General features: G+C 46.4%; 1 protein-coding gene across 17 annotated transcripts in view; it reads right to left on the reverse strand.

Moving 5' to 3' along the window:
- Positions 1 to 16,877, reverse strand: part of MED12 (mediator complex subunit 12) — a 49,681-nt gene that overhangs the window by 22,450 nt on the left and 10,354 nt on the right. For 8 of the 17 annotated variants that reach the window (XM_077922638.1, XM_077922630.1, XM_077922627.1 and 5 more), the window contains 13 exons: positions 14,475 to 14,606; positions 13,342 to 13,468; positions 12,961 to 13,187; positions 12,749 to 12,832; positions 11,972 to 12,145; positions 6,273 to 6,417; positions 4,904 to 5,022; positions 4,491 to 4,535; positions 4,146 to 4,289; positions 2,284 to 2,447; positions 1,306 to 1,437; positions 977 to 1,204; positions 215 to 359 (listed from right to left, as the gene is read on the reverse strand). In XM_077922638.1, coding sequence (XP_077778764.1) covers positions 215 to 359; positions 977 to 1,204; positions 1,306 to 1,437; positions 2,284 to 2,447; positions 4,146 to 4,289; positions 4,491 to 4,535; positions 4,904 to 5,022; positions 6,273 to 6,417; positions 11,972 to 12,145; positions 12,749 to 12,832; positions 12,961 to 13,187; positions 13,342 to 13,468; positions 14,475 to 14,606 — 1,866 coding nt within the window. The remainder of the gene's footprint in view (positions 1 to 214; positions 360 to 976; positions 1,205 to 1,305; positions 1,438 to 2,283; positions 2,448 to 4,145; positions 4,290 to 4,490; positions 4,536 to 4,903; positions 5,023 to 6,272; positions 6,418 to 11,971; positions 12,146 to 12,748; positions 12,833 to 12,960; positions 13,188 to 13,341; positions 13,469 to 14,474; positions 14,607 to 16,877) is intronic. The other 9 variants (XM_077922634.1, XM_077922633.1, XM_077922631.1 and 6 more) reach the window with 3 other exon arrangements.

The raw sequence follows: 16,877 nt of genomic DNA on the forward strand, positions 1-16,877 counted from the left end.
CCCACCAGGAGATGCCAGGACTGAGCCTGTGACCTTCTGCGTGTAAAACAGGTGCCTTTCCTCTTTCTAGCACCCTGTGTATTGCCTTGAGTTGCTCCTCAAGGACTTCACACCCTGACGCTTCTCCAGGTACCCTCAGCAGCCTCCACGCACACTCTATCCAGCACAACCTCCAATGTCCCCACCCCCATCACAGCCCAGGCCCTGCCCTTACGTCCACATTGCAGAGGAGGTCATTGAAGCCACAAGTCCCGTTGTTGGAGGAGCAGCACAAAGCCTTCAGCACACCCAGCCACTCGGCACTCAGTGACTTGCAGTAGCCCGTCAGTTCAGCGCACAGGATTGCGATGTCGTTGACCCTGCACAGGGAAAGGCATTGGTGGTGGTGGTGACGGCCCTTGGCCTGAATGGCTTCAAAAGAGGCGATTACGACATACTAAATGGAGAAGAAACCTAGCAGTGGTTATTTAATTGTGGCGGTCAAATGGAACCTCCACGTGCAGAGGCAGTATACCTCTTAAGAGACCTGCACTTGTTTAGGCAGAAATGTAGAATGGTTCTTTTGATCTCGGTGTTTTGATCCTAGTTTTAGCTTATAGTGACTTTTAATGATTTCTGAAGGTATTAAATAATTGTTGTCAACTGGTTTTTTATGGTGAATTTATTGGTTTTTTCTTTTTGTAAATCGCTTTGAGGCTTTTCCACTTACAATCAAGCAGTATGAAATGCATCACAATTTTTATTTTTTTTTTAAAAATGCTATATGCTTCTAGGAGGGAGGCAAAAATGTAGGCAAGGCCTATTGGCTTCATACTTTTCTTCTGAAGTGCCTGTTGGCCCCTGTAGGAGACGGGCGGGTGGGCCAGACGGCTCTGCTCTAGTCTAGCCCATCCAGAGCCCTTACATGGTTAAAAAGTGTCACTAAGAGGAGAGGTAGCCCAGCCCAGAGGCCCAACCAGCCTAGTCCAGCTCTCACCGATCAGGGTCGTGGTGCCCCACACAAACGTGCATGAGGGCATTGCACACAAAACTGTAGCGGTTGGCCGGGTTGTCGGTGAGGCTCTTGCCCAGGTTGGTGTAGGTGAAGTTGTGGGCCGACGGATTCTCAATGGTGTCGATCATGAACAAGGGCTCCCACAGCATGTTCGAGTCGGATGGCTCCACGTTGCAGTAGATGGTGTTCTTCACCTTGGAGCAGAAGTCGCTGGTGGGGAGAAGGAAGGAAGGTGGATAAGGACCTTTTAGGTAGGAGAAACAAAACGCACTTCCCTGCGTCACCTCCCTAGACAGCCAGATGGCGCTCACCTGAACAGCTCTCCAAATTTACTCTTCAGGTGGCTGCAGGAAGTGTAGAGGTCATAGAGGTACGCTAGGATGCAGCGTTCTGCAGAAGATCCGTCGGAGCGGTTCATGCCGTGCTTCACCACCCCACACAACCTGAAGGGGCAGAAGAAGCAGGGTGAAGGAGTGGTGAGAGGGTTGGATTAAGTCAGGGAGGGTTCCAATCCTCCACTTGGTCACCTTGGGGCAAGCCACAGTCTCTCAGCCCAGCCTTCTGTCATCAGCGCACCCCCTCCCCATCCCCAGTCTGGTGTATAGGCAGCTATTCCCAGGTCTGTGCTCTATGGAGCACTCGCAGCAACAGAGGGCCACACACCCTCCACCAGTTTATGTATCTCCCCCTGAAGGCCTGTGTGCACACAGCCGGAGACTACACCTGTGTGGAAGCTGCTGCTGCTCTTCCCTCTTCAATCCCCTCTTGTTTCTGGGAGAAAAGGTGCCCTTCACTTGCCCAACCTGCCTCTTCCTCCTCTTTTTCTGACCAATCCTGTGCCCTGCCTCCCATCTCCGAAGCTTTCCCTGCCTCTGACTCTTGCCTACTGACTAGTACAGGTCCCCACAAACCACTGCCCCCTTCTCATGACTCCAGATCCCTTTCCCCTCAGGCACACTCATCAGCATCCTGCCAGTCCCTGACACGATTGTTGTGAGGATTAAAAGTGGGAGGGAGGCGGAGAAACATGTATGCCACCTCGAGCTCCTTGGAAAAAATGGTGGGATATAAATGTAGCAACAAGTTTACAAATAAAGTGAGAGAAACTGTGATGGAAGGCAAGGCGGTGAGGGGAAACTCAACATGCAGGGGGCAAGCAGGGGGCAAGCCCCCGCCCACAGGGCATTTCCGGGCATTAAGGATGGGGAGCTGCACCAACCAGAAGCTCTGACGCAGGGCAAGGCCCCCGACACCCTTAGAGCAGCAGCTGAGAAGCACTGAATTCCTACCCTTCGAATACTTGCGCCATCTGGTCCTGATTCAGGATAAGGCAGGAATGATAGTGCCGCAACACGGCCACGATGCACAGGCACAGGCTGGTGGTGTAGCTGCCCACCAGATTAGAGGACTTCAGCAGCAGCTCTGCCTCCACCACACTCAGCTCATTCAGCAGCTGGATTCAACACAAGATTAAAGATTAAAGGAGGCATGTGTGAGTGACACAGCAGACTAGCTCACAGACCTCCGTCCCCAGCCCCTTACAAAACCTGTTTCTGTTGACAGAAAGAGGTTAGGAATTGAAGTTTTCCAAAAGAATAGTGAGGGGCTTGGAGATGTAGGTCTGTGGCCCCCCTCACCCATGAACTCTCTAAGTAGCCAGTGGCCAATTCCCCATGGGGCTTTGTGCTCACACAGTCCTTCCTCTCTCCCACATGCTTAAATGAATTACTTTTCCCTTTGGGGCAAAGCCACAATTTGTTGTAACACCTGATCCAGGAAGCTGTGACTTGCACATAGCCTCCAAACAAGGATCACCAACCACCTGCAAACAACAGCTTGGAATCTTGGGTCTGGAGAACACAATCAAACCAGAGTTTGCAGGCCAGGCATCACAGTGGCAAGTGATGGGCCTTTTAAAGTGAAAATGTATCCAAGTTTTGCTTTTTGTTTTGGTAAATGAAGCCGCAAGATTTCTCTCGAGGCAGCTCAGCTTCAAGGTTTGCTGGACTACAACTAGCTAGCAGAGCCAGTGGTCAGGGATGATGTGAACTAAAATCCAAAAACAGGTGGAGACTCAGGTTTGAGAAACAATGTACTAAAGTATCTCCAGTATCAGAGACAGCATGCTCCAGAATAAGTTGCTGGGGAGCACAAGTGAAAAGAGCACTATTGCACTCCTGTTCTGCTTGTGGCATTCTCAAGCGAACCTGGTTCACCACTGTACAATAACATGGTTCTGGGCCCTTGGCCTGACCCAGCAGGGCTCTTCTGGTGTTCCTATGGAACAGAGGAGGGAGAAACAGACTGGAGAAAGGCAAGAAGCAGACTTCTCTTTTATGAAATACAAAAGGCAGAACATGAGAGGAAAGAACAGAGGAGATGCTCTGATCCTGGTTGGTGGGTGGAGACAGCTCACTTGGACGCCTCTCTCCCTCTGGACTAACAACAGTAAGGTGCAAACGGTTTGTGTACAGTCATATCTCGGGTTAAATATGCTTCAGGTTGAGCATTTTCAAGTTACACTCTGCGGCGACCCGGAAGTAACGGAGCACGTTTCGCCGCTCGTGCATGCGCAGACGCTCAAAATGACATCACACGCATGCACGGAAGCGGCGAAACGCGACCCGAGCACACGCATGTTACGTTCTACTCAGGATGCGAACAGGGCTCTGGAACGGATCCCGTTCGCATCCAGAGGTACCACTGTATTGCATGCACTTCCATTTAGTGTGTACAATTTTGTTCTGTCTGTTCATTCTCACTGCTATCCTTTCACTGCTATTGTATTTGGTAACATAAGAAGAGCTCTGCTGCATCACCTGACCATTGGAGATGATGGGAACTGTGAGTCCAACCATGTTTGAAAGACAATTGCTTTCTCCATCCCTGACTTAACCAAGCACAAGGTTTCTGGAAGGGGTGGGGTCAACGCGTACAGCAGCAGGACCCAACCAAGTGACACCCAGGTGCCTTGGACCACCATTCGCAACAGCCCAAGCCAGCTGTGCTGATGGGTGCAGGTGGAGTTGTAGTCCGAAACATCTAAAGGGTATCAGGCTGGAAAGGCTGCTATAAGGAAGATGGGAGGGAGAGAAATGAAGAGGGGACCGAAGCGGCTTCTATCATCAGCCCCCAGCTTCGAGATGCCCACCTGGATGGCGAAGTCGATGAGCCCACTGATGTTGAGCGAGTACTCCATCAGGTCGAAGATGAACTGGACGTGCTGCACCAGGGGCAGGTGGTAGGACATCCCTAAGGCAAAGCTGGTGATCTGCTCTAAGACGTTGCGCGATACCTGGAGTTGGGGAGCAGGGGGTCAACAGCCACCGATTACGAAGCCGATGCCTTGGTCCACATCGCCTGGGGTGGGTGGGTATCAGCCCTGGGGGGGTCCAGGTGCAGCCCTCCAGGCCTCTCTCTCTGTCCCGGGCCATGCCCCCTCCCCAGGCCACACCCCTCACTGGCCCTGTTCTGTCCCCTCCTCTAGGGACTTTACCTGGGTGGAATGTGTCCTTGCACTGTGATGGGGTCTCTTGCTTGCCTGGATGAAGGATGGAGAGCGGGGTGTGTAGGTGTGTCTGGTCATGCCTACTTTGGCCACACCCACCACTGGCATCCCCCCCCCCAAAAAAAAACTTGCACACAATGGAATATGGCCCATGGCCTGAAGAAGGATCTGCATGCCTGATGTAGCCCAATACTGTCTTCACTGACCGGCAGCAGCTTTCTTTCTTTCTTTTTCTCAACATCTGCTGCGTGAAACTATAGACCGGAGATGCCAGGGATTGAACCTGGGACCTTCTATGTACATAGCACATGCTCTGCCCCTGAGACACATGTGCCTTTCAGTAGTCAGCTGAAAGGCACATGACCAAAGGAGATCCCTGTCCTCACGCACAAGGCACACACCTGAGAGGTGACAAGGTGCTGGTCAAAATGAGAAAGGTGTTGGAACTTAGCAAAGATGTCCTCGGCTGTCGGGAAGGCCTCTGGCTTGTTCCGTTTCCTTTTCTGCCCCTCCTCTCCCCCTATACAGAAGGAAGAAGGAAAAACAAAACAAAGCAAAACCAGACGGCTGCTGCTTAGTTTTTGCTTAGAAATGTAAGCCCCACATTTTTCATTTGCATAAACACAAAGAGCAGCTTCAGAAAAACCATAAGTGATACAATGTCAGTAGAAAATCAATGTGAAAATGGCAATGAGTTTTGCAATTACTCAGTAAGTACAAAAAGCAGTAGTTTACAGTATGGTAGTTGGGAATTAGAAGCACTGTATATTATTGTCCCCCAAAGAACCTCAGCAAACAGAGTGGTTTTTAATCTGGTGCCCGAAACGTATCTCAGAGAGGGCCCCTGAATATCCTGGAAGATAGCATTCCATAGGCTAGGTGCCTCAAAATAAAAAGCCTCCTCTCCAGGTGTGGCTCACCTAACCTTTGCAGGAGGCCTTCAGAGGATGACCTTAGCAGGCTAGCAGATCATCAGTTCATTACCTAAGTAATTAGGCCCCAGATATTGGAAAGGCTGCTTCCTTCCCTGGAGACCCTCTCATATGTTAAGATCCTCTTGGTAGCTCCACCACCCTCAGAGGTTTAGGGCATGAAAGCAGCCCAGGAGAGTGTTCACTATCTGTGGCAGCACTTAAGCTATGGAATTCAGTCCCCACAGAGGCGCATGTAGCATCTTCACAGGACAGCTTCCGTCCCATGCTGAACACGCACCTCTTTATTCTGGCATTCAGCGCCTGAGGTGTGTGTTTCTAGGAGCCGCCCTATTCTTTTGACTGTAAATTGCTTTAACTGACTTTAATATCATGTTTTTACACTGCTGTAATGTGCCCCTGGGACCTTACGGTGAAGAAACATGACGCAGATAAGAAATGTAATAATGGTAACAATAAGATGATAGTGATATTGGAGATGACCATTCAGGTAACCTGGTCACAGGCCACTTGGGTCAAAAGCAGCACTCTGAAGTAGGCCAGGAAGCCAACACAATTATTTCAATACTGACCAAATGTGATCTCACCCACAAGCACTGCCATATTTTGAACACATTGTCCTTTCCAGTGTTCAAAAGAAGCCCCATGTAAAGTGCATGATCCCATAACACAGGGTTTTCCAACTTTGGGACTCCAACTGTTTTTGGACTACAATTTCCATCATCCCTGTCGATTGGTCTTGCTAGGTAGGGATGATGGGAGTTGTAGTCCAACAACAACGGCTGGAGACCCAAGTTTGGGAAACCCTGCTCTTTGGACACACAGGTGCCCCACAGACCTGTCTCTGCTGTGCTCTTCCTGTTTAACACCTTCAGGATATCTTTGGTTATCTTCTTGATGGCATGCCGTGCCTCATCACGCTGCTTCCCAACACCAAAAAGGACCACCAGCCGCTGGTTGCATTCGTGGCTGCTTGACTCCTCCTGAGAAGCAAGAGGTTGGAAGGGATGGGTGTCAGCTGCTGATGCCAGGCGGGGAGGTTTTCCAGCTACCAGTGTTAAGAGGCCCTTGCCTACCTCACAAACCCAATGAAGCAGGGTGTGGGGGACCTCAAAGACATGGTTCCCCTAAACCATGCTCACCTACCCCACACCTGATGTCAGGTGCAGTGGGCAGGTACTGGAGTGGCTGCAAAGGGACAACTAGGCAGGAGCAAGGTGCACCTCCACCAGCATTGAAACTGCTGCCAAACTAGAGGGAGAAAACCTCAGCTCTAATGGTCATTTCAATGCAAACAGCTTGGTGCTGCAGCAACAGCAAAGCCCCTTGCAAGGCAGTTCCCAAGCGCCTGACCACCAACTGGCTTCCAGCGCCTGGGAAGTGCTGCACATTGGACTTCAACAGGCGGGTTGCCCAGAGAAAGGTCTGGCCTGCTGAACCAAAAACAGTAGTCTTTAGTGCAGGGTTGGTGAACCAAGGCAGAGAACATAAAGCATTCCATAACGTAGCAGGCAGTGGGAAATGCTTTTGATAAATATGCAAGAGTTGCTCATAGGAAGGTGCCATGTTGTAAATCAGAACTTTTGTCCACCCAGCCCATGATGGGCCTACTTTGTCCCTCAACAGTTTGCAAGAGTCTCAGAAAATGAGATCTTTCCTCCTATCTAAAGCCTTTGGCTGAAAACGCCAGCAGTCAGACCTGGGAAGTTCTGCATGCAAAGCACACACTCTGCCACTGAGCTGTGCCCTCTCTCCTAAATCTACATGCATAAAGTAGCTGACAGAGAAAAGTTTATATGGCACATTGGCCATCTTTGCCACACTGCACCATGCACTAGATCAAGGGTGGGAAAGTTGTGGCCCAGTGGATGATGCTGGACTTCGTACTCCGATCATCCCTTGCCAGTGGCCATGCTGGCTGCTGGGGCTGCTGGGAGTTGGAGTCTAGCAACATCTGGAGGACCATAGCCCCCACCCCGCTCCAGATCACAGTCTAAGAAGCTGCCTCCAACTTTCTACTTTGCAAGTTGTTTCCAAGTCACTCTGAGTTCATGTTTCTGAAAAAAGCAGCTAATAAATATTAATCATAATAAGATGGGTTGCTTTGTTTTGTGTCAGTAGCCAAGCCCTGCTAGTTACCATACTACCTTTTTTAAAAGGGGGGAAAGCCACATTAATGTTTTTATAAATCAGGCGGGGGGCGGGGAGAGGAAGAATGCACAAATTCATGTTCTAACTCAGGGCTTTCACATTTCCTAGAGCCCTCCCACCTCCTTCCGAAAGGTGGGAAAGCACTAACTAGCACACTGTCAGAGCCCTCAAACCTCCTTCCCAAAGTGCCATGCTTACTCAGCTTTGGGAAGGCTGCGCAAGCACGGGGGGGGGGGGCATGTCAAATGTTGAGGGCTGACAAAAGAGGCCTTGAAGGCTGCATGTTGGACCGCCCTATTCTAACCCAGAAAGGTAGCAAAACCCAAATGATGCAGGTCATGGGCAGAGAAGTTTGCAGAGAAGTTTGACAAGCGCACAGAAGCAACTTCCGCAAATGACATCTCCCTCGTGTTCTTGAGGATGTAATGAGGGGAAAGTGACAGCATCTCAACTACACGGAAGGCAGTGGTGAGGGGGGAATTAAGTGGTGTCAGGTGGAATATGCAGCTTGTCAAACCCCAGATGGATTTCTGCAGTGCTAAAAGTTGGAGAGGGACTGCTGCAGGCAGAAGCCATCTCAGACACCATACTAAGGGGCCTGTTCCCATCTAGCAATATTAATTTATGCACAACAGGTGTCTTCTGCCAACAGAAACACAAGACCCAAATTATACACAACCTGTTGTTCTTGTTTACATAGGAAAAACACACACAACAAAGAATCTATTTGGAGAGCCTTAAGGGGAAAAGTGCCAAACAAGATTTCCTTCACTGTAAATACAATGGTGCACATGACATCAAAACACAACAAGACCTACAAATTCTTGGCAGGATTATCTAAAACAACCATTAAAGGACATTATGAATATGATTTTAAATATGGGTGAGCTGCCAAAATCATGGAAGAATGCTTATATAATTTTGATTCCTAAACAAAGCATTTGATAATATCTCCTGCGATTTTATGTTTAAAGTTTTAGAATATATGGGTTGTGGAGACACTTATATAAAAGGAGTTAAGGTAATATATACTGACCAGTCAGCTAAGCTGATGGTATATAGCATTCTGACTGAGAAGTGTAAAATAACTAAAGGAACAATACAAGGCTGTCTGTTGTCACCTTTATTGTTTATAATAGTTTTAGAAGTTTTGGCGCAAAGAATAAGATGTAATCAAGATTAAAGACATAAGACTGGAACAGAGACAATATAAATTAAAAGCATGTGGAGATGACGTGGTGATATCTGTAGAAGAACCAATAGAGTCAATCCCCAAAGTATTATAAGAGTTTTTTAAAAATTGACGAAGTAGCAGATTAATAAAGGTAAGACCAAACTCTTGCTTTAAAATATAAAGAAGGAGAGTAAGAACAAATTACAAGATGTATCCAGTTTAAAGATTGAAAGAAAGGTTAAATATTTAGGTGTATGGGTAACAGCAAATAATATAAATTTATATAGAGACAATTATTTAAAAACCTGGTAAGATATTAAAAGAAATTTGCAAATTTGGAACAGAATGAATCTTTCATTATTAGGTAGACTGTGTTAAGATAAATGTGTTGCCCAGAATGTTATTTCTGTTTCAATTGATTCTGGTGATTGACAGGACAGATTGTTTCAATGTATGGCAAAAAGATATCTCCAAATATATTTGGCAAGGGAAAAAACCGAGAATAAAATATAAAATAATGATACATGCAAAAGAAAGAGGAAATTCTTCCCTGCCGGATATGAAATTTAATTAAGAGGCATCCTGTCTTTGTTGGTTGAAGGAATGGGTGTTAGAAAATTCACATATTTTAGACTTAGTAGGTCATGATAATATTTTTGGCTGGCACGCTTCTTTATGGTACAAAAGGTGAAAGTTCATAAAGAATTTACAAATCATATAATTAGGAAATTATGTATAGAGTATGGGATAAATACAATAATTTATTAGAGGTAATAAATTAATTTTAATAATTAAATAAAAAAATAAAAAAAATGGCTCTCACCGCTGGGAGCTATAGTGGCAAAGAAAAAGAATATGATAGAAGGGTGGGCAACTTATAGAAAACTATTAAAACAAGAGGGAGGAGAATATAAATTAAAAGAATTTAAGGAATTATCAGGGAAATTAACAACATGGTTACAATATCATCATTTGAATGAAGTATTTAAGAAAGATAAGATATGAGGGTTTGGGGAACAAATATCACAACTGGAGTGAGGCCTGTTGGAATATAATGTATAAGGTGTCTAAAATGTATAAAATATTATTGGAATGGGAGACAAAGAATGTGCAAGTAAAATCCACAATGATACATTGGGCAATAGATATTGGTCATAATATAGACATGGAAGCATGAGAACGATTGTGGAATATGAATACAGTGGTACTTTGGGTTAAGAACGCAATTCGTTCTCCCACAGGTATGAAATTTACGGCATGCAATGCCTTAAGAGAAAATTTAATGAAAATGATTTATAGGTGGTACATGACACCAGTTAAGCTTCAAAAAATCTACCATTTGCCCGATAATAAATGTTGGAAATGTAATGAGACTGAAGGTACATTCTTTCACCTTTGGTGGACATGCCCAAGGATTAAGGCATTCTGGGAGATGATTTATAATGAAATGAAGAAGGTATTTAAATAGACCTTCCTGAAGAAACCAGAGGCCTTTCTCCTGGGCATGGTCGGCCAATTGGTGTTAAAGAAGGATAGAACTTTTTTTATGTATGCAACAACAGCAGCAAGAATACTCATCGCGAAATATTGGAAGACACAAGATTTACCCACCAGGGAAGAATGGCAGATGAAGCTGATGGACTACATGGAATTGGCGGAAATGACTGGCAGAATCCGAGACCAGGGAGAAGAGTCGGTGGAAGAAGACTGGAAAAAGTTTAAAGACTATTTACAGAAATATTGTAAAATTAATGAATGTTAGAAAAATGTTGGAATGAAGTTATATGGCTTTAGTAGAAATGTTATAAGGAATTAAGTATAAATAGATTATTAGAGCATTAAAGGGAAAAATAAGGTTAGAGTGTGTTAAGACAATTATAGGATAGAAAATAGAGGAAGATGGAAAGGAATTGCTGAAACAATCAATAGAAGTGGAATACAAAAAGGAAGGTGTGAGGAGGTCGTGGAAATTAGTGAAAGAAGGATAAAATATTGAAATTCGACTGTGTTTTAAATGGTTTTTGTTTTGTTTTGTTAGTTGTATGTTAATGTTTTGCAGTTTTCTTCTTCTTTTTTATTATTATTGTATTGTATTATTGTATGTTTTTTCTTTTTTGGTTTTTTGTAGTGTTGTGTTCAATTTGTTGGAAAATTAATAAATATTATTATTAAATAATAATAAAAAGAACGTAATTCGTTCTGGAGGTCCGTTCTTAACCTGAAACTGTTCTTAACCCGAGGTATCACATTAGCTAATGGGGCCTCCCACTGCCACACGATTTCTGTTCTCATCCTGAAGCAAAGTTCTTAACCCGAGGTACTATTTCTAGGTTAGCGGAGTCTGTAACCTGAAGCGTCTGTAACCTGACGCATATGTAACCCACCACCTGCCTACTGCAGCATAACTTATCATCAAAAATAAAAAGTAAAATAGTGGAAATATAACACAGGCAGACTCTGTTTGCAACGTAAGCCGTTTAAAAGCAATTTGACAAATAAATTTTCTGAAACCAGGGTTATTTTCTAAAAGGGAGGGTTAGTCTTATTATTTTTTTTAGGTGCCAGACAAAAACTTTCCTCTATAACCAGGTCTTCGGCCTAGAACTATTAGCAGCCTTGTAGAAGTAGGTGGAACGTTTTTAATGTAGGTTGTGTTTTTTTTACCCCATGGTTTTAATGTATCTAGTGAGCTTTAATTGTCTGTCTAGTTGGTTGGTTGGAAGTTGCTCTGGGTTGTCCTGGGCAAGATAAAGCAACTAACAAATTTAATTAATTTAATTAATTAATTTAATTAATTGGCCTGGTTGTGTTGAATATTAATTGGCCTGGTTGTGTTTGATTTATGAAAGGTTTTGATTGCAAATTGACATGATGGTATGCAAAAATGAATGTGCTTTGTAGGAAAATTTCATATGGATACCAAAGAAGAGGCAAGCTTTCCAGCCTAGCTACAACTTAATTGGAGTTCAGCAGAAATAGCTAACTTCTAGTTCCTTGGGAGTGTGTGTAGTGGAAACTGACCTTCACTTGTATTCCACATGGTACACATTTATCTGTAATGTGTTGTTATTCACTGCAGCGTGTGCTGTGGGTTTCTCACAACTGATAGCATAATACAATCATTTTATTTAGAGGAGATTAGGTCTTATGCATCTGATTTCTACTCCTGTTCTCTCCATCCAGAGCAAGCCTTGAGCTGCTTCCTCTCCTACCTGTGGAATAGGGAAGTGCATGGAGTACTGGATATGCCGAGGCTGGTCATAGAGGGACGCCAGCATTCCATCTGCAACTCTGTCCTTCAGGAGAGGCTTGATGTCCTTCTCAAGATCCAGTTTCTCCGGAGAAGGGCTGGCTTTAGACTCGCAGTGCATGGGAGGGGAAAACATCTGGTGGGGGGAGAAGAGAGATGCACACGCAGAAGGCAAGGTGAGGTCACTGAACTAGTTGGGAAGGGGGAGGAAAAAGGCTACCTTCAAAAAAAGCAGTCTCGGAAGGACACCAAAGCAAGGTTGCTAAAGTCACGTGGCCAACACACCAAACAGGCCTGTCACTCACTGCATGCCTTTCATTGAGCACCAGGCAGTGCAGGGGGAGGCGGGAGCCTGGGGTAATCAGCTGGCTACCAAGGATTCCAACGACTTGCTTCTGTCTCTCCCACTAAACCCACGTTTACGCTGTCAGGGCCACCTGACTCCCTGCACGCAACCCCACTTTGGCTGCCACGAAAAGGTGACTTTGGCTGTGCCAAGCTCTGCCCTCATCCCTGGCTGCCTCTTTGAATACTGAAATAAAACAGGCATTCAGGGAGCAGAATGCTTATGGGCTGTGCCCTCTCTGCAGCATACCAGGCAGAGGAAACCAAAGGCATGCACTACTCCCCCCCAAGCACTGGGGTGGGGGGCACACACCAAAACCCCCCATTATTTTCTGAAGTCAGAAGTATAGGACTTAGAAAGGGGCCTGGCCAGGGCCACCCTGGCAGGTCATACCGAGAAATCTGTCTTCTCCATATCATCAAAAATCACGCTGGAGTTGTGGTCAATGTCCATCTGGCACTCTGACAGGCCCGTGTCCTGGGAGAGACAGGAAACAAGGCGCAGCCGTTCAGATCCTAAAAGCCCCACAAGCAAGCCCCAAAGTCCCCCAACAGCAACTGCCCCTTTTTCTCCTGCACTATCTCCTTCTCTTCAATGGCCCACACCTCCAGCTTCATGCTGCTGCTCCCTTCCACCTCCTTCCTGTCGTGCTCGTCGGCTGTGTCGTCAAAGGGCGAGGGAGGGCGAGGCCCATGCTCAATGGCCAGGTCCCCGCGGGAGATCAGTGTGCACATGTACATGTTGTGGGAGAAGACGTCGTGCCTGATCAGCTCACAGAACAGCAGGACCAGGTTGAAGAACTCCACCCTCTCGTTCTCGTTGCTGGGGTCGGCTGCCGGGGAAAGGGAGAAGAGCAGGTGAGGAAGCAGCAGCGTAGCCACATTTCCCCAAAGGAAGGCTAAGCAAAGGAGGGCAATGCTTTCCCAACTGCCGCCTCGGGGCCTGCCAGGAGTTGAAGGCGAGAGCCCAGACACCAGAGCCCATACTTAGCACGGGAGCCTGGGTGTCCAGGAACTGCATGAGGACGTCCTGGAAGACGGGCGTAACGACTGGCGAGAGGGAACCTGAGGAGATGGAGCCTTTTTCGTCCACCACTTCTGAGTCTCCGCACCTCTGGGCAGAAAGGGATGTGGTTAGTCCCCAGCCAACTCAACCGTCAAAACAAAGACCATCCCACTTCTGCAGTTTGCTGCCTTTGGATGAAACAAAAGCCTGCCCCAGTAACCGAGGGCTTCACAGCATAGGAACCAGGGTATCTTAACAACATCTGTCTCCTGTATGGGCCTCTCAGCTCTCTAAGGATGTCAGCTGACACCCTGTTCTACATTGCCCGGCCTTCAGAGGTTAGACAGGTGGGCGAGTGGCTGCTTTTTGCACTGCACTCTACACTCTCCCCACTTGTGATTTCCAACAACTGGTATTCAGAGGTACAGTGCCTCCAGTTTTTTGCGACTACGTTCTCTTCCACCAAGTTATGTTGTGTTGTTATGTGTTATGTTATGTTACGTTACGTTTTTGCTTGTTTTAAATAGAATTCTATTACCATTTTTATTTTGGGAATTTTCTAAACAGCTTTTTTTTGTTTTTTTAACAGAAGAGTTGGTTATAATTTTGAAGCAAACAAAGCTACTGCCATGGTCATCCACACAAGAATGACACCAATATCCTGGAGGTGATAACAGAAGCTGTTACTAGCATTTTGTCCAAGGACATTAGTGAGCTTCAGAGTTACCCCTCAACTCAAACTCTGCATCAAACCTTAATAACCAGGTCTAGGTGGAAGGGTGGGATTTTAAGAGTACTTACCCCAGCTTTTCCCAACCTAGTGCCTTCCAGGACTACAATTCCCATCAGTCCCAGAGGCTGATGGAGAGTTGTAGCCCAAACATCTGGAGGACACCAGGTTGTGGGAGACTGCTTTCCCCAAATCACTAGATTCCTTGCAAATTTTTCTTTTCTTCCACCCCTACAAGTTCTCCCTACAGCAAGGATGTGGCTGTCCTGATGGTGTTGGACTGCTGTTAGCCCCAGCCAGAACAGCTAATCAATTATGCATCATGGACATTGTAGTCCAACAACTGCTGCCCGGCTCTGCAGTTGAAAGTGCTCCCACACTCACCTCCGCTTCAATCTCAGAGTTCCGCTTCTCCAGCAGCTTGGCCACAACCATTGCCCTGTGACGCCCGGATCGCTTGTGGCTGACAGCCCACTCACACAGAAGGGCCACCACTGCATCATCATCTGGGGAGATCTGCCAGGAAACAGGTTGAGTAGAGCAGCAGTTCTCAAGCTCCCCTCTGCCCCTGACCAGTTGAAAACTGCTGATGGTCCTAGCAGATCACTTAATGTTTTTTTCTGCCTGTTGTAGCAATTGTAATGCACTGTACTAGATGCTGTGTGATTTCTAACTGCATTTTTATCACTTCTTTTATTTCTTATGTAACAGATTCCACAAACTGCGAACAGTAATGCACGGAAACACAATGTCAGAAACAAAAGAAGCTTCTGTTTATTGCTTCTTCTTCTTTTTATTGTGTTTTGGTGCATTATAGTTAAATATCAATACGAATATTTAATACAGACATGCCCCAGACCACCTGAATTAAGCTTGTAGACCACCCACAACTTTGGAACCCCTGGTGCAGGGTATCTAAATGTGCCAGGGGCTGGTGACAGGCTCCATTTCTGCAGACTGACCATGAAGGGGTTCTGAGGTCCCATAGTTTCAAACAATCCCTACCCACAGACCCTGTGCTCTCCTTCCACATTGCTCAGAGAGAAAATGCTCTAGCAGAGGCCCAGAGATCAGAAATTCAGGTCTGCAACACCAGCTGTTGCTTTCCTTCAGTCACAGTGTTAAACAAAGCAAACATTAATGCCAGAAGAGGCCTGCTAGAGTGATCCAAGGTGAGAGGATTATGACTGCTCCTCCCCACCCCACCCCGAAAAGCAAAACTGCAATTGGCGTACGTTAGAAACCATGATAAACAACCTAAAGTTACACACACATACACACAAACAGTTCAAACTCAGTGCCACTCCACTAAAGATAAGCAGAACATTAAGGACCAAATGCCTGGGGAAAACAAGAATGTTTTCATATGGTGCCTCAGAACAGAGAGTGATGATCACTAGCTGCTCCTAACAGACTCCTGCATAAAAGCCTTCAGTCCCTTGCGAAAGCTTCTAGAACAGTTTCATTACTCCAGTTTCTAGACTGACGGTGGTGACTTGCTGAGAAGCAACCTTCCCTTGGCCAATGACTGGACTTTCCCTCCGTTCTTGACCCTGGACTGTACTCTGGCTTTGCTCTCTGGAACATCCTGTAAACTGACTCTGAACCCCTGGCACAACCCTATCTCCTGAAGCAGGTGGCACACACTGCTCCTAAACCCCAGAGGTTATTGACAGCAGCCACTGACCAACCCCCTCCTACTTCTCCGCCTCTACAAATTTGCCTGATCCTCTTTTAAAGTCATCTAAGCCAGCTGCTGTCACCACATCTTATGGCAGTGAGTTCCAGAGATGCAGAATACATTGTCTGGAGAACTATTTTATTTTGTCTGTCCTGAATCTCCCAATATTCAGCATCACAAGGTGGTTCCGAGTTCTGGTATTATGGAAAAACAGAGGGAGGGGGCAGGAACGGACTTACTTCTACCCACATTCTCTGCACAGTGCATGGCTTTTGTCCTATGTGCTTTGACATTGTGAATATGAAACAAGAGGTGGTGAACGCTATGGATTGAACTGGAATCGATGCAACAGACCACAGTCTCCACATGAAACCTGCTTCCAACATTCTCTGGCTGCATATACTATAGAACTATAGAACTCAACACAAATCTGGAGTGGAGTCCTTAAGACAGTTGGAAGGCACTTTGTACACCTCCTTCCGGCAACTCCAGAGCCCAGCTGGTACCAAAGTTTTGCTCTGCTTTCTTTTGGACCACGTCAGTGAGGCCGAGAGGGGGTGTCTTGTCATCTGGTCACCCAGGGCCTTCATTCATGCTGCCCTGGCTTAAGCACTGGGGAGGTCACTTGGGTGCTGCCAACACTGTGGTTTGACTTCACCCCCAGCACACTCCACTGACTCCCAAGATAGAAAGATGCCAACAACAACTATATGCACCCCTCAAAAAAAGGGGGGGGGGAATCATGCAAACTGTACTTTACCCCTTACAGAGCTACAATTTTCAGCACCCTTAAAACAACAGTTCCAAGGATTCTTTGAGGGGGTGCCTTACGCAGCCTCAGCCACACAGACCAAGGGCCAGGGCTCAGTGGCACAGCACCTGCTATGCATGCAGAATGTCCCAGGTTCAATCTCTGGCATCTCCAGGTAGGGCTAGGAATGTCCCCTTCCTGAAACCCTGGAGAGGCACTGCCTATCAATGTGGATGTTATAGTGAGCTAGCTGGAACAATGGCATAAGGAATGCTCTTATTCATATCAGCCCTTTATCCAGAACCATGAGGACTGGAACCTTACTTTATTTTTAAGGGAAGGACCAAAGCTCAGT

Source organism: Podarcis muralis, chromosome Z (genome assembly GCF_964188315.1).
Source record: "Podarcis muralis chromosome Z, rPodMur119.hap1.1, whole genome shotgun sequence".
NCBI classification, from domain to species: Eukaryota; Metazoa; Chordata; class Lepidosauria; order Squamata; family Lacertidae; genus Podarcis; species Podarcis muralis.